At 43.1% G+C, this 21,434-nt stretch overlaps 1 protein-coding gene across 4 annotated transcripts in view; it reads right to left on the bottom strand.

Moving 5' to 3' along the window:
• LOC112564131 (ankyrin repeat and fibronectin type-III domain-containing protein 1-like) overlaps positions 1-21,434 on the bottom strand; it is a 128,416-nt gene that overhangs the window by 56,890 nt on the left and 50,092 nt on the right. For 3 of the 4 annotated variants that reach the window (XM_025238740.1, XM_025238749.1, XM_025238758.1), the window contains 2 exons: positions 6,064-6,173; positions 2,558-2,589 (listed from right to left, as the gene is read on the bottom strand). In XM_025238740.1, coding sequence (XP_025094525.1) covers positions 2,558-2,589; positions 6,064-6,173 — 142 coding nt within the window. Of the gene's footprint in view, positions 1-2,557; positions 2,590-6,063; positions 6,174-18,379; positions 20,034-21,434 lie in introns of those variants that run through there. The other variant, XM_025238762.1, reaches the window with a different exon arrangement.

Here is a 21,434-nt window from a genome sequence, read left to right on the forward strand (position 1 = left end):
CCTCACTTCTAAAGTACAGGTGCGGCAATAAAGACACAGGTAACAAACTTTAACTGTGTATTAATATTATCGACTCAGTTCTTTACACTTCTCACGCCTAAATAGTTTAGCATTCGGAGAGTGAGACCTCGTAGCTTCTTGTAAAAGAAAATAGAATTTTTGAAATTTATGATTTTTGAAAAAAACAAGAATGTATTTGATGTAAGAGCTGGTCTTTTTTGCTTCCACAGAATTGGCGGAGGATTAAAGCGCGATAGATATACGAAAGGCACTTTAGTCCTCCCCTCCCCCATCCCAAACGAGCATTCTTAAGAAATATTTCTCTTAAAGGTGAACAGATACATTATATTACAATGGCTGTAAAAGTGACGAGTGCACTAAAGTTAAAGCCAGGACGCCACGTGATCACATTTGTAAACTTTACTACTGGAATATTTCAACATTTAAAACGCCCAAACCCAGGTGTTTCCAGTCATAACTTAAACATTACTTTGATGACCACAGCTTGGGGATACCATGAGTAAAGTGTAGAACACTCGCAGTTCAGACCTACAAGAACACACAGTAGAACACTGACAGAGAAGGAATGCAGCTCAAAGAAAGATGTGTTGACCAATACAATAAAGAATTAAAAATTAATGCAGCAAAAGGAACAAAAGACAATATGGAGATTATCAAGTAGAGGAGAAAAGATTATATTTTCCATGAAGACTAAGTTTCACTTTGGAAAAGCTGTGTTGTCCTAAATGGTTAGGAAAGAAAGGATAGGAACCAGAATATCTGATCTCGTCTTTTTTACTTGTCCGACGATCGCACACAGGTCAAAACCATTTCTACATCTTTCACGATCTCCATCGCACAATGGCCGAGAGCAGTTCCACAGCATCAGTAAAGACCTGAATCGTACTGTGACTAATACAATCCCCCGGCATCTCCCCCACCCTCAGTCAGTCCTCCATTACAACTCACATCCTCTATTGATGACAAGGATCTCATACCAGATAGATAGCAACGGTCCGACACCTTGTTATTTTGTCAGATGGAATTCGAACCCCGATCACCATCATCACCATACTTCATCCGGAATCCCGCAGAAAGAGGATAAAAAGAACAACCTGTTCCTGCACCTGTTACCTGGAGATTTCATCAACTACACATGCAATCAGATCGTTTGTAAATACACTCAGTTGTTGTCAACCATAATCATCTACAATATCCTCGCATCAGCACGTGCAACAGTCAGTTGGCGAGAGAATATTTTCGACATTAAAAACTCATTTGCTGTAGGACAATAGGGAAACAGGAAGAAGAAACAGACCGTGAAGAAGGAATAACACAAAGATAACAGACCGTTACGTGCGCGTGATGTCAAGAATTCAAAACTTCGTGTCGTGAATGGATAAATAAGTTTATCTTCACCCATCAATGAATAAATAATGTCAGCACACATCTCTGTCTCTCTCTTTCTATGTGCGCGTGCTTTATGCATCTCTTTTATTTTTATTTTTCTCTCTCTCTCTCTCTCCTGACTTACATATCCTGCCGCTTGTCAAGACTTTCATCTATGCAAAGATCTCACCGTGAAACATTTCCCACCGATCGACATTTGAAATGATTGCACCAGGTGCCATTTGCACGATGGCATCGCCTTACAGGTTAATGCGAAAGAACGCAGAGAGTGAGCCACACCTTTGATGGAAGTAGTGAGGATAGATGATAGGTGCGATGTGCTCAGCAACCTCCGGTGTGCCGCTCGATTTTGTCACAAAAAGTAATTGTCACTATTGTGTCTACTATCCTGTTAGATACAATCATTCATCCTGCCTCTCGTCCCTACCCTGACTCACAGTCGTCGGGTCCAGGCGTCCACGGGAGGCAATTGCTATTCATTCTCACCAACGGTCGTCGGGAGGTGACTGGCCTTGAGTGGACTACACAATGCTGCGTGTAGTTTGTACTTTGAAAACAATTGATCTCTCTCTGCGTGCGTGCGTGTGAGCCAGTGACGTCAGCAGTTCATTCAGGAACGCGTGCTGACACTTGAGTAAAAATCAATTCCTGCGGCGATAATGAATCCACAGTAATTGTGAAAGCTTTGGGCTCTGCGTTTAAACTTTTAGTGTTTGGCAGTCCTGTCAAAAGTTTAAAAAAAAACCCTAAAATTTAATGATTTAGGATTTATTTTATCGTTTGAAACAAGTTTAAACTGATGATGGGAGTGGGTGGTGGTGGTTGGATTCATTGGATTCAGGGGCGGTTCGATATCCGTGTAACGCAGAGGAATTTTTTTTTTTTTCAAAGCTCCTAATAAACACTTGACAAACTGTTTGTCATTCTCGCGCTCGTCTGTTGTGAGGATTCGTCGAAATTTGAACACATCGCTAGTCAAGATATTTGTGATCCAACACCAAAATGCATACAGGCAGAAAGGAGGAAAACAATTAATTACTAAACTGAATGCGAGATATGTGTTGCAATCAAATTTTCTGGTTTTCTGGAAATATAAGTATAAAACGGCGCAGATTATACATCTCGGAATTTACTACTTAATGCTTACCTTTTGTCGATGTCAGGACTCCGAACCATGTTCTGCAAAAGAGAGAAGACAGAGTTAGTTTGACTACCATAAGGTCGACTTCCTTTCTTCACTCTTTCTTCACTCTTCTTTCACTCTTGCTAAAGTCCTGAGATATCCTAGCAACAGTATTGAAAGTGCAACACTGCAATAGTCTAGCGGGGTCACCGAAAACCGCGATGAAAGTTTGATGAAAAAAGAATAATTAGCAAATCAACATAATGAAATAGCACATGCTTTGAATTCCTTCCACTCATTATCTTTATCCTTTTGCACGCATGCGCGGAGATGAGACAATAAAATTAACGATGTAAGCTATACAAACCCAGAACAATTTCAGTTTTAGCATCACCATGACTGCGCTAATGAATGGAGACATGCTTGATGAAGCATTAGAAATAAAGTCAAGCTGAGCAAATGATAGTCGTGTGAGTGAGTGTCACGTGACTGTGCGCTCTTCCCCATGTTAACACCCTTGATGAGCTGGAGGCTAGTCCCCACCCTCACGGACAACTTGCCCACTGACCCCTTAGTCACACCTATTGTGATGGCTGGCCCTGACTCAGCAGTTGACAAAGTGCAGTGGCAGTGGTGACACGTCACGGTGCAGTGGTGACACGTCACAGTCATTTCCCCGCAAACACAGAGACTGTATACACTATATATACCCCCTGGTTTGTGTGACAATCTTCTTCGTCATTAACACTGCCTTTTAATTAACTCCCCTGCCAGCGGGTTGCCTCCCACTATTGCTGACTCAGCGACTCATCACAGACACCTCACAGTCATCTCTGTCAGTCATCAGACAGAAGCCTCCAGCTTCGCCGGCATCAGCAGTTGGAAGGATGGAAGGACTGTGCACTGCATGTGACGTCAGCGCGTGATGTCAGACATAAACAGAGATAAGTCACATCAAGTCAGCTTTATCTTCAACTTAAAAAAAAATTACAAGACTTTCAAACGCCGTGAAAGCATCAATTGTTGACAATCCCAGAAAAGCTGGAAGACGCTCTATGACAACGATGATGATAATGATGATGACGACGACGACGAAACAAAGCTTTATCTCGCGCGTTCGATGACATTGCCGCCACCTGGGAAGAGGCAAGCTTGACCTCTGACCTCTCCGCAGAGCTGTGAAGGCCGCGCGGCTGGAAATAGGCTCCGTACAGAATGTGACTCATGTCTTCCTCGGAGGCATTAGGTGAGGACGCCAGCAGAAGATTATACAACCTGACAGATTCTGGCGGGCTGATGTTGTTGCTGTTCCCCTGACTGTGGGAAGCAAGGCAGGAGAGAATCTCAGACAAGCGCCGCTGGCCACCCGGTGCACCCGCTTGATGTTTCGCATCTTTCTCAGACATCACGCTGAGAAAACATACAACCCTGAATAGGATTCTCGTTACTACCTGTGTAATGACTACGGTGCTGACAGATACTTCAAAAATACTCCAGTTTTATCTCTGACATTAAGATGTCTTTTCTTGTTGTGAGGAGAAATAAAGTGCACGTGACGTCCTAGAAAAAGGAGATAGAAGTCAGATAAGTGTGGATAAGGATTAGCGAAAAGTGCTGGATAAACCCATGCAATCTGAACAAAAACTGTCGGTAGAGACTTATAAACAAATCAAAGGATGAGAAATAAGTTTCGGTAGGTAAAACCTGTACAAAATTTACCCAACATCCGTGACTAAACGAGCTTTGTCGTGTAAAATTTACACTTTTATATTCCGGGTGCAGAAACCACTCAAACACCGAAAATCAACATAGAAAATTCCCACTTCGAGCCATCTTCACCATATGAACTTCACCAATATGACTAAACCAGCTTCAGAAATATGACTTACCCATGTTCTATTATATACTTGTATTGAGAGTCATTCCCCATGAGATGTGTGAAAGCTGAAAATAGTGTTGTGTGTGTTCCCCACGCTCTCATTTCATCACAGCTGCCCGAGAGGCTGTAATGGCATTACACATCAACCTTGACTAGCATCTTCCTAGACACTTACCCTACTTATTTTTTAAATCCCTTGTTAAGAAATAAGAATTTTTCGAGGTCAGCTTTCTCACCCTAACCCTCTTTCTCTTACCTGCGCTTACTCCCAGCAGCCCTCTCCTCTACTAATTGAAAATTAAGTACTTGTAAGTACTCCATGCCTTGCTCCCAGTGGAGTGATAAAAATTCCAACTAATTTTTTTTTCTTTCACGTCACATGCAGGAGATTCCAACGAAAGAATACATCGCATTTCTGAAAGTTTTTTTTTTTTGGTTTTGTTTTTTTTTTTTTTTTTTGTGAGGGGGAATGGTTGTCGTGTTTCGGGGCTATTGGGTTAATTGGTTCTTAAAATACGACTGTGCGGGCTTTGTGTTCGCTGCTTAATGACATTGTCTCGGAGACAGGTCTGCTTGAAACAGTTAACGAAACATCCGGCAGATTCTGTCTGCTTCAGGACCTGTGGGGAACTTAAAGCACAACAGCTTTTATTTATTATTTTACTAGCTTGCAGACATTCCTGCGATATATGGGCCAGTGGCAGCAGATGAAAGAAATTACTATGAAAAAGAAATCAAAAAGGGAAGTTAAATTACAAATCTGGAGCTGGGAGGTATACAAAATGTTTTCAAATATAGACGAATTCTAAGACAGGTGCAAATGTTGTTTGACATATTTAAATGTAAAATGGTTTCTGATCTTCACTTCAAACATCACTCATGCCCCAGATGGCCATCAGGTCAACAAGGTGGTGTGGCTTGCTTTGATAATCCTGCTCCCGGGAGATAAACTTGTTTTTAAACGCGCACCTTGCTAGACAGATGTCGGAGTGAGTTAATGTGTGTGGTTTTATACGGGTGTGAGTGTTTATATGGGTGTTTATATGTGTGTGTGTGTGAAGACTAAAATCTGACAAAGTCAACAAGCCCCATATGATTTTGAAATCCCTCCTGAACACCTGAATGAACCTCTCTAATGCCTCTCAAAACGAAATAAAACAAATAATATCTTTCTTCTCCGTTTTCTGTTGACTTTTTATGTTGAGACAAAAATAATGTGGTTTCCAGTAAATTGATGGACGACTGGCTACAGCGCTGCAATCTCCTCCAGTCCCCCAAGACACGTTGTCAGATGAGGGGAGAGAATTGTGTCTGGCTTGCTGGAGGCAACTCTGATCGCTGTCTGTAATCAGACTCGGGTGTTGTGACATGGGACTTTTTAAAATACCGGCTTCGGTCTCTAAAACTCCAGTTTCAACCTCTTTTATCGTGGATTCTCATGCTCTAAAGAATACCACGTGATCGTAAATTTTATTTTGGAAATTTATTGCGTCTAAATGGGGATGAAGAAAAGCAACTTGTCCTTACTTCATTGCAAGATGACTAAACCCCTCGCCGTGAGCCTAAACAAAAATAAAATTGAAAAATATACTTTTTCTGATTTATCATTGATTTCTGCAGGATAAACCTGCGTATTTGAAAAAGTGCTTACTGCTCGAGGTGGGGTCGTGTAGTACAAGTGTGGGGACAGCCTCTGTCGGACCATTTCTGTCTCCGGCGCTGCTGTAGTGTCTGCCTCGTCTTCAAAACTCCATGCCGACCCTGAAACACAGGAAAAACAAAGATGTGTGTGGTGTGGCTGACCCCATGGTTTATCTCGCTCAGGTCATGCAGGTTTAAAGCGTTAGTGGGGTGTAGACTTCTGTCTAATGATCGGATAAAGCTTAGATAATATTTCTTCAAATATTCACTCCCACGGTACTGTTCTCGAGATATGCACTAACAAAAATAATCATGCACAATATCTTGCACTCGTTAGTAATAATAGGTGCACTTCATTAGACCTGTGAGAAATGAGATGGATGGGTGATGAAGTATTAGTCACAAATTAGAAACTGAGAGATTGGCGATGTGATTTTTGTCTGTATGCTAAAACAAGCAAATAAGAAACAACAATAAAGCTTAGCTGTACAATAATGACAATAGCCGAAGAAGACATTAAAGGGTTTGGAAGTATTCACTCATCCCTTTCTGTAGGTGGCCATGACATTGACTGTGCGGCGGAGAGGAAAATTTGCGGCGAGTTTGCTTATTTCCAGTAGACTCCTGCTACTTGCCATCATTAGTTGTTGCATGATTTCGTTAATTTACACACACGTTTACACACGCGCATGCGTCCGCCCGTCCGACTTTGAACATGTGGAAACCTGAATGGGTTGGTGCTTCTCTGTATGTGTGCGTCCGCGCACACAAACACACACACAAACACACACACATGCTTACTTCTTCGTGCATTCATGCATGTAGATAAACAAACAATTTACTGTAAAGCACATGCATTTGTGAGATCCTATGAAGAAAAAACGCTGTCGGCTTGGATGAATGATGCCGATTGGCCAGTTTTGGAATTATCGACATAACACTCAGCGATCTCATAAAATTTACGATAAAACGTATTCTTTAAATGTGAACACTCTATTTATAGTGCCAGTAAGAGAAAAAAAGTCGATGACCTTGATTCTAACATTTTTTCAGAGGCACGAACGATTTCAAAACCTTTTAGAGGGACTATTTAAAAAAAAAAAAAAAAAAAAAAAACCTTCGTTCCAAAATCCCTTCTTTCGAAATACGTTGCCCCGCAACTTTGTCCACGTCAGGGAAACACAATTCATTAATCGCCAAGAACGATAAGCAGTGGAGAACTATCTACTGTGAAATATGTATGTCTCGCGAATATTTACCTGAAGTCCCCAGAGAGACAAAGCTTGCCGACGATGTCTTCCCTGTTATCTTCAACAATGGATGCCTTGTTATGAGAATCTTTAATAACAATCTTTGTAATACAAATGTCAGGGGGTGGTTGGCATCAGACATAATTCTCGTCTTGGCCAATGTAGAAAAAGCTAGAAGCTGAGGAGACGCGAGGAGCTGACGCCGGACCATACCACTGCTGACGCTCGAGTGACGCCAGATGACTGGCATTCCAGGCGGTCCTCCGCACCAGACCACTGCTAAGCTTCCCATGAAGCCCGGTTGCTGGCATTCCAGTCAATCCTTCTCCTCAGACTAATGCCGAGTTTTTGGTGATGCAAGGTTACTGAAATTCCAGACAGACTAGACCAATGCTGACGTCCACGTGACGCCAGACAAAGATTTCTGATTGGACCGCACAATCGGCCACGAACACCTCTGTCTTGGACAATTCCCAATGCAAAGTTTATTTTCTTCAACTCTTCGCACGTTTGCTCATGTTATTGTTATAAACATCACAAATGGTCTTAACATCTTGATTTTTCTTAATGAACAGCTGCACGCTCGCTCTACGATATCGTCTGTGAGATAGGACGGGAGGGACCGGGGTAGCTCCAAGGGGGTAGTAGTCGCCACCTGCCGGTCTCTCTCGTCTCGAGTACATCTTTAAGCACTGAGGGTGAGCCTGGCTTTTGCGGACCGTTTGGATTACACATTCTTAGGATACCCGGATATTTCTCTTGCTCTCCCCCTTATCTTCTCTCTTCAGCAGCCGCCATCTGCAAACGAGGGTTAATCCATGGATGCCTCCAGACTTGGTGACGCTGGATTAGAAGTTTGTAGAAAGGTTTCTGGTAAACAGTGGAGCATCGCCGGCCACACACACCCCGAGGGTGAGCATCAACATGCGATTGGGATCAAGGCTGGAGTCGGTTGAGGAGGAGAAAGAAATGGTTTATACTTCCAGTCTTGGCTTAGTGATCTCACCTGTCAAGCTTTTTGTGCAAATATTTCAGCAACCTCTTCTTCTCACTATAAAAAGGTGTACTTACAATTTTAAAAAAATATGACACCTAATATGATAATTAATGTCATTTTTTGTTTAAGCTGTTGTACGTATAGTATTAATATCATTGCCATCTTTATTACTATTATTATTTGTTACTGTTGTTGCACAGCACTGTCATATTTGATTTTCTATTTATTTTCTTGTACAATCAAACACTATATGAGGAAATCGTATGTATGAACTGCGTTTTGCGTATCATGCCAATGTTTCCAACAGTCAAAGGGTGAATGAACCCTGATTGATTAACGCTACTTCAGTTATTGTAATATCTACGCCGACATGTGATCCCGACTAATTTATTTTATCGCAAGAACTTTATGTACAGTTGTGCAGTTGTACAGCCATATTTATAAATTTTCTGAATTTGCATGACGGTAAGAGTTTTGGGGACTACAATCACAAGACAGAAACATGTTTCAGGTAGCGATGTCCACTGAACACTACTTACCATTCCTCAACTAGAGAAGAACAATCTTTACAAAACATTAAAAAAGTAATTTTCAGTGCACAACTTTTATTGATTCACAATGGCAGTTACTGTTTCCATCCTATCGTTAGTTTTTTTCGTTAAACAGGTGCACAGGTGAAATATGCCAACAATGGAGACGAAGGCCGTCACTACCTTTCCATCATGCACCTCGCAAAAACATCTGCTGTACCGAGTGGCCGTTAGGTCTGCTTCGGTAGCAGAACTGAATCATGACAACCAACATTTTTCTTGACAAAAATGCACACACACACACACATGCACGTGCATTAAAAAACACACGAAATGGGAGAAAGACAAGTCTGCATATTCATAATAAAACACAGGTCTCATCCCCAACTTTTCCTCCGCATCGGAGATGTCTATCAGCTCTAAAAATAGCCGCAAATAAGCGATGGGAGGAGCTGCGGGGGGTGGCGGGATGGAGAAGGGGGTAGGGTGTGGGGTCGGGTGGGGTGAGGCAAGGCTGGGGGGAGACTTGTCAGTACCCCCGGCTTCCAGTGTTTAATTAACACTCAGCTCCACGTCCATGCAGGGACGGAACGTAGAATTACGTGGTCTGTCCGCTCGCCTCACGTCGCACTCTACTGGCCTCGCACCGCTGGACCACGCGCCACGTGCACTGTTCTCGTACTGTGAGGTCAGAGAGTTACGTGCAGGGCAGATAACTCTTTCTGGAAAACATTGAGACTGACTGCTGCTGACAGATGAAAGGAACCGTTGCTGTAGCCAGACTAATCATAGACAACAGAGATACGAAGACAAAAAAATCTTTTTCTCAGACATTACTTTGGGTTTTTTTTATATTTTTGTTAAGATTGTTTCTTATTTGATAGTACGGAATAAACCCGTAAGTTTTTTTTTTTAAAAGACACACAGCAAAGAAAAGGTAGAAAAAGGAGGACACCAGCTACACGAAATGTCCACAGAACAATGAAGTTTGTACTGCACCAGGTGAGCAGAAAAAGTAATTGCTGTGACATCAAGGAAAAATGTCTAGTCTCCATAGTAACTATGAACGTTTGAAACCTGAGGAAATTGCTGTATGTTGCTTTTTCTCGGGGAATTTTTGCTACCGACTAAAAACTACTTTGCCAGGGGTAAAGCAACATCTGTTGAGTCTGAGAATCGCTTTGCAAATTTCTGAAATAAGAGGTTTGCCCTTCATTGACTTCATTAATGAATGCAGCCCCTGCAAGCAGTTTGGGGACAGGAAGTGGGATCCCTGGGGGAAAACCTAGCTTCCGGCAAATACAAGGAATACATAGAAACATTCTCGATTATTCTTACCTGTTTTTAAGACTAAATCAGTTATGTTGATGCGCTGCCTGTCTGCAAGCTCAAATTCCTGGTCTGTCTGCAGGTTCATTTTCAAATTAATAATTGAGGAATCGCAATTATTTTGCAAATGGGGATGGGCAGTGAGAATGCTGGTTCTCGGGCAACAGGCAGGAAGATTATTACTTTTCTGTACTTAGTTCATCCCATTAGGCGCACTTAAAGCAGATATTACAACAGAAACTACTCTTATTAAATTACATGAACGCATAAAACTAATACTAATTACACTTAAATAAACAGTAATAAATAAGGATAAACAAATAATGATCGGGAGCATCACTGATTTCAGTTTGTGTCAGAAGTGAGTTCGACAAACGGTTTTCAAGGCAAGTGAGAGAGAGAGAGAGCATGACCGTGTTTGTTGCTGTTATCTTACAAAACTAGTGTTGTTACAACAAATAAATCACAATGTGACAACTCTTCTCAATCTCACATCGCAAATGGAAGGATTCCGGAGGTCAAACGTTCCCCCCTCGCCCAGGTTGCCAGCTTTCAAATGCTAATTATCTGCCACCTAATTACCTGTCACCTGATTATCTGCCATCTAATTATGATTATTATCTGTTACCTAATCTGTCACCTAATTACAGTCTCCACAGTGACAAGGCCATAGTTCCTCGAGCAGAGATGGTTCAAACTATTTCAGAGCCCAACTCGCTAACAACATGGAGAACCTGGCCACAAGTCTCCTGGACCTTCCCTCAGTTCCACCGTCTAGAAACTTCCTTTGATGTGACATGAGCAGACGACCTCCCGAGTCGGCACAACACATCACCGACCAATCCTCTTGTCAGTTTAACGCTTCTTTTATGATTGTTTATTTTACGAGAACAATTATGTTTACTGCACTTCCTCTTTGTTGTTAGTTGTTACTCTTGGTAATGAAAGGTGTAAAAGCCATCTTCAAACCTGGAAGCAGACAAGTCGTCAAAGAACACCTTTAGAACTCGTTCATGGGAAAGCTGGCTTTCCCACACTTCTGTTTTGGAGGCGAGGACGAGGGTCCTGCAAAATGAGTTGAAATCGAGTTCTGCCCGCAAACCATTAAACCAAAGTTTATCTCATCCCTTTCATACGCAGCAGGGGCCACACAAAGCATCTACAGTAGATCTTTCGAGGAAGAGAAAGAAAAAGAGAAGGAGATGAGTTTTATGAATGAATGCTTTACCCAATATAATTTCTTCCCTATTAACTTTGTACAGCGACCTTTGAACCCTGTGTAACATTGCGTCTGTCTGGTCAAACGGTTCAGACTGACTATCCAGCTTAAATCATATTAGTGCACAAAGAATAAGAGCTTTTCATCTTTGGCAAACAAACAACTCTTGTCTAAACTGCCGATTGCAGCCCTGCTGGAAACAACGGAAAAGAAAGAGTCGGGAAATTACTACACCGACAATAAGTTTATTCATCTGTGTTAAAGGTTTAGTATGGCTCAAAATATTTTAACCGTTGGATATCAGTATAAGCTACAACTTCCCCAATCGTACATAAATTACTTACCTTAGTTCTAGAGATACAAGGCTGCAAACATCATCATGTACAGTGTACAGCATCGTGTACATACGTGATGTCTCGGTTTTCTATGGATGCATCTGATTAAAATAAAGTTTTAAGGACTCAAGTCTTGGTAAATATCCCCAGACAGTCAATTTTGGGGGCAAGAAAAGAAAGGTCCTGTTCAGAGCTACTCTTCGGAAGGAACTAGCAAACTCTTTTGACTTATTTTCCCTTTTTATTTGTCAAGACTAAACGCACCCTCGTCAATATAAAACACTGGTTATAATAACTACACTTTGCTCAATCCTGTCTAACACATTCTGGTCCCCCATGCTATAACCAAACCTGTAAAATATATTTATAACAATATTTTTTTAAAACAAAATGGAGACATCCTTGACACCTGTGTTCTGGTGCAAAGCTGGAATTGTCTTCCAGGTTATTTTGTAAATTGTTGAGAAATATAGAAAGTGAGTCCAACAATGACAGGTGTGTATTACCTGTATGGCGGAAACAAAACAGACCAGGTAGGACTCCCATAAAGCTGTCAGTGCCAATACACAGCGCACTGAAGCACTCGACAGACAATAAACATGACATGACAGTCCTTGTCACGTGTTTATGTTACCTTTCCCACCGCCTGCCAGTATTTTCAGCGAGTTTTCTTACGCTCCTCGACTAGAACTTGTCAAAACTGCAGCTGTAACAATTTCATCTTGGCATTATCAGATTACAGGTGATGAGGCTCCAGCTAAGCGAGGTCGGTGCTGGAGGAAGATTCCTAGCAGCAGCTCACCTGTAACGACAGACACGGATGCCGGGCAGGTGAGACTTGCAGCGTCAAGCACGCCCCCTGGTGGGCGGTGGGTTGGGTGTCGGCGATCATCGGATTTCCATGGTGATCGATGTTGATAATGTCGCTTCGAACGTGGTTAATTTGGCAGATAGAAACTGCCTCAGGTAAGGTTTATTAAGGACAGGACAGGACCGACCCCTGACACAACAGCATCTGGTCTGATGCAGAATACCCATCAGTTCCCATCCGCTTATATATTCCGAGCCCAGACGATACCCGCGCCTGTTGAAAGGGAGGAAGTTCGTTGCTCTTTCTTGTTATTTGATGTGATTTCTAACATCAAAGAGTCGATCCACCTGCCCAGGTACACACCAAGAGCGCCGCCGCCATCTCCTAGCGCCAGCCTCCGCAGTAGCGTCACCGGAAGAGTCGGAGGTCAAGTGTTGTGTACACACGTCCTACCTGGACAACATAACTGCCGGGTGAGTCGTCGACGTCAACGAGCTGCTAACTGGCCAAACAGCCTACATCTAAAGAGGAGCGGGGTTGTTAGGTGCAGTAGTTTGGGGAGGGTGAGGAGAGGAGGAGGAGGAGGAATTACTGAGGCCGCCGCTCGTGGAGAGGGAAAAAGCCTGGTCTGACGGAAATCGCTTTGTTGAGAGCAAGGCTTTGATGTTTGCCGATGTTGCAGGTGCCGCGAGCGCTGACAGGGCCAGGCGCCAGGTTGATGTTTCCGTCGGCGTCAGTAGAACGTGAGGTGTACGTCTTGACGTAGGACGTAGTGCAAAACAAAACTGACCCCTGCTCTGACCCCTGCGACGTGTGAATGTTTCACATCCTGCTACTTCACTCTTCTTTTACCAGAGAGAGACTATTTTTCCGCAAATATGTCTAAAAATTCCTCAGGTCAAGCCTTCGGCCTTCATCAAATTTGTCATCTAGACGAAAGCCAGCATTGATCAGTGACAGCTGGCGCATGTAAATACAGGAAAACATGTAAACATGTAAACACACCCCTTCATGCATGTTGTTCACGGTTTAACAGTTTGTTTTTCAAACTTTCGACGCTGTTAATGTAGAGCACACTAAATTCGCTCGTCTCAGCCATTCCACTCCAGGCACCACGAGCGTCTGGTGGTGGTGGTGGTGTAGGTGGTGGTGGTGGTGGGGAGGGTTTGAGGTCAGTGGGCGAACCGCGTACACTGTAACAGCGGGGCTAAAAATAGACTCTTCTTTTTTCTGTAGCTGCCTTGACGAGACGGGGTGGATGAACTTCAGAGTCCTGCCCACCCCGTGTGATGACAGAGTTTCTATTGTCTACTTGTTTAAGTACCAGCGTGTCTACAGGCCTCCAAATATCTTTGGCGAGAAAAGCAATTATACTCAGAGTTGCTTTCCGTAACTCGTTTATCATGAAGGATATCGTTATATCTCCACTGAACATATCTTCCACTGCTATCTTTAGCGACTTATTATTTCAAAGGAACCTATCATACAATACCATATTACCATTCTTCTTTTTTTTCCAGTTAAAAAAATCAGATTTACGGAGTATATTTAAGAGTAAAGAAGAATTCCACAATCTCTCACTTCGTTTAGTTTTTCATAAATGCTCTACTTTTGAAACTTTGTTTTTATAAAGTACTTTTGCCCATTTCGTTTTTCACATACGTTTCTCTGAGGTTTGGGTGAAGGATAACTTACACCAAGCCAGGTGGCAATATATGATGGTAAAATATTATTATCTTGCCAAAACAGCTTCGAAAAATAGGGAGAAAAGAGCGTGTCCCAGGACAAGATGTGAACCCAAACATGTGATGTTTAGTGTACAAGCTTGTGGCTGAAAACTCCGTTTATCCCTCATGGGGATTCGAATAATTTTTGTGGATAATTTTGCCACACAATGATTTATTTTGCAAAATATTCTGCGTGCGCTTTACGCAGCTTGAAAGCACCGTTGAGACCATCGACTAGACATCCAACATTTTCCCTCTTTCAGATCCATCTAAAAAGTCCTCTAATCACATGCAGCCTCCAAGCTTTCGTGTTCTCAACATCATCGTTTGTGTAAGCTGTGGTTTACACTCCTCCAAAGAATAAAAGTAAAATAAACACGAGTCCGGACAAGGGTCGTCAAAGACTTGCTCTCCGAAACTGTCTGCTTCACAACATTCTTTATTGAGCCATCAACAACCTTTGTCTGTCTAAAGAAATATCTCAGAGGTGAGAACCCTAGTATTTGAAAATATACAGCAGTGTGTACCTGTAAGCCTTATCACCTCCAGACCCTTTCTAATAATAGATATCTGGAAGCTTGGCACTGACCTAGTCTGGCCTTCACCGCAACACGTAGCTGGTGTAATGAGAAAATAATCTCGCGGGATCTGCTGTTCCTCGCGTGAAGACGTGAGAGAGTGGTAGAGACACACGATCAAATAGCCGTCTCCTGCCGGCGATAACATGTCACAAAACTTAATCAGGGAATAAAAGAGAGACACAAACGTCTCCCTGCTGTAACCTGGACTGGTTTGCAGGTGTGAGTTGTGTTTACTGCACTGCACCGACCCACCCGGTGTACCCACCCGTGGCTGGTGTCATTTCATTGCCATTGCGAGAATTAAAGCACGGATTGTTACAAAGTTTGTGGTGCCCGGAGTTTTGTGGTTATTTAGAGAAGGGGTGTGTGTAGTGAGTGCACCTCAGTCCACGCTGACAAATTTGCAACTATCTGCTCCTTCCTACCAGTTCCACGAACAGAGCTGAAAATAATTTCACAGATGAAAATATTTTTCCAGAACGGAGAGGTCAAGAAATACTGAACAATGTCATGTCTTGACCCTACCAGCTCTTTAAGTATCTAGAAGAGCAACAAGGACAAGAAAAGATAAATAACTTTAAGAGTAGAGTTATCAAGAAAGGTAATGACCAGTTTATTTCCTGTTGTGACTGGTTGATTTGAGTGCAAACGGATACATAACAGGACTAGTGTGCTTTTAAGGTCAAGCAAAGGACAGATTTTACTTTCAAATGACTGGCTGAGTTCAGCGGAAGGTAGTTTTTCTCAAACTGCGAGTCGATAGCCTCCCTTTTCTCTTTCTTTGGAGATGAGGGGCTGGCAAACTCAAAGAGAGGTCACAACGGTGATGTCCTGAATAACAATCGTCATGAATGTCCACAGACAAGCCTGGATAACCTCGGGTACCTGCATGGACTGGAACCTTGGCCACGTAACCCCATCCATGCAAATTCTCGCCACCTCGTACAAAAAGTCGCACTCTTGTGCTCTGACTCCAAGAAAAGCAAAGTTGTTAAAATGTCTGTTGTTGATTCCTTTTCAAGTCGAACACAGACGCACAGACTAGTTCAGCGGCCGCTGAAGCTGCACACGGCACGCAAGTCTGACCTACTTGCGAAATTACCTTTGCACCTTTCCAATAATTACCAGCCCCTGGTGCAGAAGAGTCTGCAAGTTTAAGCCGATGAAGCCGCAGGTTTGCAATTCTCTGGGCAAAGAAACAGACTGCACTTCTTCCAGACAAAGCTGCCAATGCAAAGAAAAATAAAAACAACAGAAGAAAATATTCAAAAATCTGAGGATGCGAGGTTCAACGGTCTTCAAAAATGCTGAGTTTTTTAAAATGTCTTTCTTTGCTCATAACAAGAATTGACAAAGACACTTCGCGAGAAAACTATAGTTTATAGGGTTTTTAATGGCCACACAGAGTTTGGAAATGACAGAAAATATTAAATTTTTACGGTGAGGTCAGAAGGTTGCGAAGTCCTTCCATCACTTGTCCGATTTCTGAATAAGTTGTTAACTGGCGGCTTCCTTTATAGGAAGTGAAGGTTGTGTTGATTGTAACCTGAATCGGTGAAACAGTGCGTTGTTGTTACCTGACCAAGTGATTATTTTTAAATTCTGCTTGTGTTATTATCAGGGAGGGATTTTATGGGGGAAACAGCTCAGATTGTGATGTCGGGGTCACCAGGATTGTCGCAAAAACTGAATCGGCCACTCACAAAAATTTTGGAAAAGGGTGCAGACATCAATGTGATTGAAATATCTGGATCTTCTAGTTGACATGGATACAGAGAATATTAATTTTTTTGTCATTTGCATGGACAGCCATACATAAACGTTTTTCAAACTCTCTGAGTTTTGCTGAGGTTTGTTCCATACCTAGACTGTTTTTATTCGCCTTGACTGGCTTAGAATCCGTGTCTCCTATTCGTCTTGGGAAAAATAACTCCCAGTAGCTGCCAATCCACTGACTGCTAAATTTCAACTTCATCGACGTATCATAATTGAATCTTCAGGCAGAGTAACCACCGCTCCTTTGGCCCCAGCAAGTGAGGAGATGCATGACTGGCTAGCAATGAAGCAGGTCTGTTATCATGCTTCCTCCTTCTGCTTTCTCTCGTCTCATCCCTTCTAATTCTCCCTTTCTCTTTCTTTCCCTGTCTTCTTTAATAAATCAACGCTCGAGCACAAAATTTGTTCAGGGAAGCATAAACTTGTCTATTCTTTATGTTCGCCATAAATTCTGCACCGCCAGGAAGTTGATGACTTTTTGTTTACAGCTCCATCTTTTATAAGACACATCTTCATTACTCTGGTCGTGTTCTGTGGAATAATTTTTCAAATTTGGGCAAGATATTATTGGACCAAAGATATGTGTGTGAGATATATATATATTATTTAGTACAATCAATGTATATCCTGCTGGTGAAATCTTACTAAAAACTGTCGAAATCTTACTAAGCATTCTCCTAGATGCTAATATTTTAGAATTACCTTTTCCACATTCTTTTAATTATATATATCTTTAAATTTGACAGATTTGTTTAATCCTTTCTATACTATAACCTGTTCCTTATTTTCTTTACAACGCACAATATTTTCATTTTTCCATGTAGCGAGTTCATTACAATTATTTTTTCCTTTCTCGTCTAGAAGGTGGACGTCCAACACATGGGAGCACACAGAGGTATACAATAATGAAACAGAATGAACGAGCAGCGGAAGAGCACTTGAGAACAGGAAGTCGTGGTTGATGCCAAGCTCCTGAGTACATTTGCTCAACAGGTGCCAAGTGTTGACCGAGGGCTAGTGCTGGCAACAGGTGACCAAACTCAAGCACTCAGGCTTGCCTAACCGCCGGATAGGTCAGAAGCAGACCAAATGAACACTACGGCCATCACTGCACGCCACGTGCTTTTCACGTGAAGACAACACACAGGGGCCATAACCACAGCCAGATGAACCACAAGAAAGGAGCGTAACTCTAAGACATCAATTAACATCGTAGGCCTGCAACCGCTCCAACCACCCACACCCCACCACAAACACTCGCTCCTGAAACAAGAACCACTTCAGATCGCTTCCACCGGCCTGGCACTAAACCTTTCCACATCCAGAATACTCCGTCCATGGCAGAGCCGTGCCTACCTCACCCAACCATGTGTGGTCAATGTACTCAAGTTTCTTTCTCAACAACACAAATAATTCAAATAAACTTTCCTTTGTCGCCTGGTTTCCTTCTTTATCAACTATTCGTGACGCATACACCTAATCACACCTTGCTGCAATACGGTTGTATCTTGTTTATCTGTCTCACCCTGCATTTATCTTTCATCGTCGACATCACTTTCAAATATAATCACGACCAAAAAAGTCTTCATTAATTACACCTTAAATCACAGCACATAAAGCAGTCATTTCTGTATGGGGGGAAATGTAAATTTAAAGATTCTAAACAGATTCTGTTTAAAAATAGTTTTTACATATAAACATCTACACACAATCGCCCCGTACCCGGCAAAACAGTTGCAATCTACGTCACCAAGCAACAAGAGACACTCACTCGGTTTGAGTGGCGGCCGCCCAGTCGTCCGGTCAGCAGCGCACGTCCCATCCAGATTCCGGAAGCTGTCCTGGAGGGAGAAGAACTTCATCGCATCTTTCCTTCCTCTCCATGACCTCGAGCGTTGCAGCTGCTGTGGTTTGGTGGGCTTCGCAAGCATCGTTGTTTGTTTGTTTATTTGTTATTGTTTCCAACTCAGCGGCTAGCTGCTTAGAAATGGGAGATGCTCGGTTAAGCACCTCCCTGCCACCAACTCCGGGTAACCGCTGTCCAGCACCGCCGCACTGCTGCTAGGGAAGGTGTTCATGCAAGAACACGCGGTTCGAAACCCATGCCAGGTGCGCGCGCGCCCGCGGAAAAAGGGCGAATAACTCTCAACTGATTCCTTTTTTTTCTCTCCTGGCAGCTGTCTTGGTAACCGCAGACAGGCTTCGTATCACCAGCCTCCACGCACTGTTGCTCCACTACGGTGCCGTGCATCCCGCGCGGGCACGTGCAGGCGCGTGAGGCAGCGGAGTGCAAGCGGCGAGTACACGGAGGTCGCGGCTGTCCGGAACCTGTCTGTCAAACACCTGAAGCTGGTCACCTGTCTGTCTTGTCGGAAGGTAGGGTCGGAGTCACCGAGCCGGGGAATCTTTGTGTCTTCTCGTGGTTTCTCAACAAACTGTCTCACCTGCCGCGTATACCTTCAGTCAAGTCGGTTTTTACCTAGAATCTATCACAGTAACACGCATTTAAAAATATGTAACAGTCTTCGGGGTTCCTACCCGCTCTCCTGTCCCCCTCATTAGGGTCATCGTGCGTCTGTTGTATATTAGAAGTGCAGAAGGGTGGAGCTTCCTTTGAAATCTCACTCCGCAGTTGTAAACTCATCAACGCACGTGTTTTCAAGAGTCACGTGACATCTTTTCTGGTGGGTGAGGGTGGATAAACAGGTGGGTGTCCAGGTTGTTTGTTGACCGCGTTCCATGACACCAAGTGACTTTAAACGGGTACTAAACCATGTCAGCGTTTCAGACGAAACTTTCCCTCACAACATTCGTGAAGTTAGTCTGATAGATATTTATGAATCCACATCTTTTGTGTCCTCTTTATTTATATTTCTTTTTATGTCCGCCCTGGTTCTGAAGAAGAATAGAGAGTTAAAAAGAAACTTCCACTTATCTTTCCTTCAGACTCAGATATTTCTTGACTTGCCAGTGTAACAGGACTGTCGTCTGGCACTATCTCCTACTGACTGTCACGTGTCACAGTGACAGAGGTGGCAGCTCGGTTGTACAGGTGTGTAGTCCGATCTCTCACAGACTCTGCAAGGCTTTGCAGTAGAAGCATGGCAAGCCGGCGCTGTCGTGACCAGGGCGACAGTCCTTCTCAATCAATAGGCACCTGACTGACTGACATGTCACACAGACACACCCGACACCAGTGCGGCGGCTGCGGCAGGTATAGAGACACACACACAGGTCTGATGGCTTCCTGAGAACAACTGTTGTTATTCCGAGAGTTGATTCCAGGGTCTAGTCAACACAGTAGACTCACCTGCGCTCTTCCATTCAAAGGCAATGGAAGTGTTTCGCCAGGTGTGCTGCGTATAACGGGAGACCTTGTGTCTTCTCCACTGTTCCTCCACAGGTCGTCCCACCTGAATCCGCGGCTCAAACAGGGCAGTGCGCACCTTTGTACGGGAGAAAGTCGCCGAACAGAAGTACCTGTCTAGCAGTTCCAGGTGATCGAAAGACATCGAATAGCTCACCTGTATGTCGTGAACTGACCGCCTGTTCGACTAGTGAATAATTCATGCTGGGGTGAGCTATCGGGTCATGTGAGAAATTCACACCAAGTCCATCAATATTAGATGATGAGGATGTATTTATTTTGTCGTCTGTCGGGGCAGCACTGAATTCTGTTTCCTGTGGGTTTCATGCAGTACTAACCTGTTCTGGGTTACTTGTAACTATAACTACCTCGGTTTACTTTCCTGTAAATCACTGTATTTTTATTTTTAAACTTGTGTATTTTCGTTTGTGTTATTATTAACCTTTACACTACTTAATGACAATATAACAAAGATGAGAAAACATACCAAACATACCAAACAAACCCTTTTAATGTTTGATTTTGGCACACAAGTTTCCTGCTCCTCGAAATAAATAAATAATCAGGATATAGTTTAGTCTGTTCGTCAGTCCGGCTGTTTACCTGCTGAAACACCTGTTGTGAGCATAACTGACCGGGCATGACGTCAGACTGAACATAACAAGTTCAGTCAAGCGAGTCACAAGCTTAACAGTAAGTCGCTAGTCTCCTCCAGCACATAAAGGGAATTAAGAGAGATTTTTTTCGTATTATATTTAAAGTCTCTGTGCAAGAAATTGCGAACAACGGGACTCACAGCGAGTAACACGGTGCAATATCAGTCCCAGGCGAGGTGGGTGGGAGGTTGGGGAGGGGTAGGGAGTGTCATACCCGCCCACCCAGCCCACCTACCTCCATCCACCATCCCCACACTTCTTTGCTTTGGATTAAACCGGGTTTTGGCTACAAGATCCCTTAGAGTCTTTTCTCTGACTGACACATTTACGGTAGGTGAGTAGATAAGTAAACATACAGACTAGCGGTGCCCGCCTGTGGAGGCCGAGTAGGGACACTCAGCTTGCAGTAAGTAATGGCGATTTTTTTTTAATCTGCTTTGTTTTCCATACCAGTCTACGGTATAGAGAAACCGACAAAAGAAGATAACCGATGACTGATAACGATTCGAGGATAAAGGAAAGAGAAAATACGTGTTCGAATGTAGGAAACGTACGATCAGTTGAAAAGCTCACTCGTGCAGGGTGAGTGGAAGGGTGGGGAAAGAAAAGGAAAGTATGAACATATGAACACAGTCATTCAGGAACAGTAGTCATGAAGTGAAAGTAAGTCGTTTCCCCAGGACAAAGTAGGAATATCAAGGATATGCGTTTTGTTTCCGATGTCATAGAGGGGTGTTTTGCACCCGCCGCCACTACTTTCTCTTTCTTTACCCCGGGACGTCTTTCCCGCCTCTGTATAAATA

The sequence above is a fragment of the Pomacea canaliculata genome, linkage group LG1 (assembly GCF_003073045.1).
Source record: "Pomacea canaliculata isolate SZHN2017 linkage group LG1, ASM307304v1, whole genome shotgun sequence".
Classification (NCBI taxonomy): Eukaryota; Metazoa; Mollusca; class Gastropoda; order Architaenioglossa; family Ampullariidae; genus Pomacea; species Pomacea canaliculata.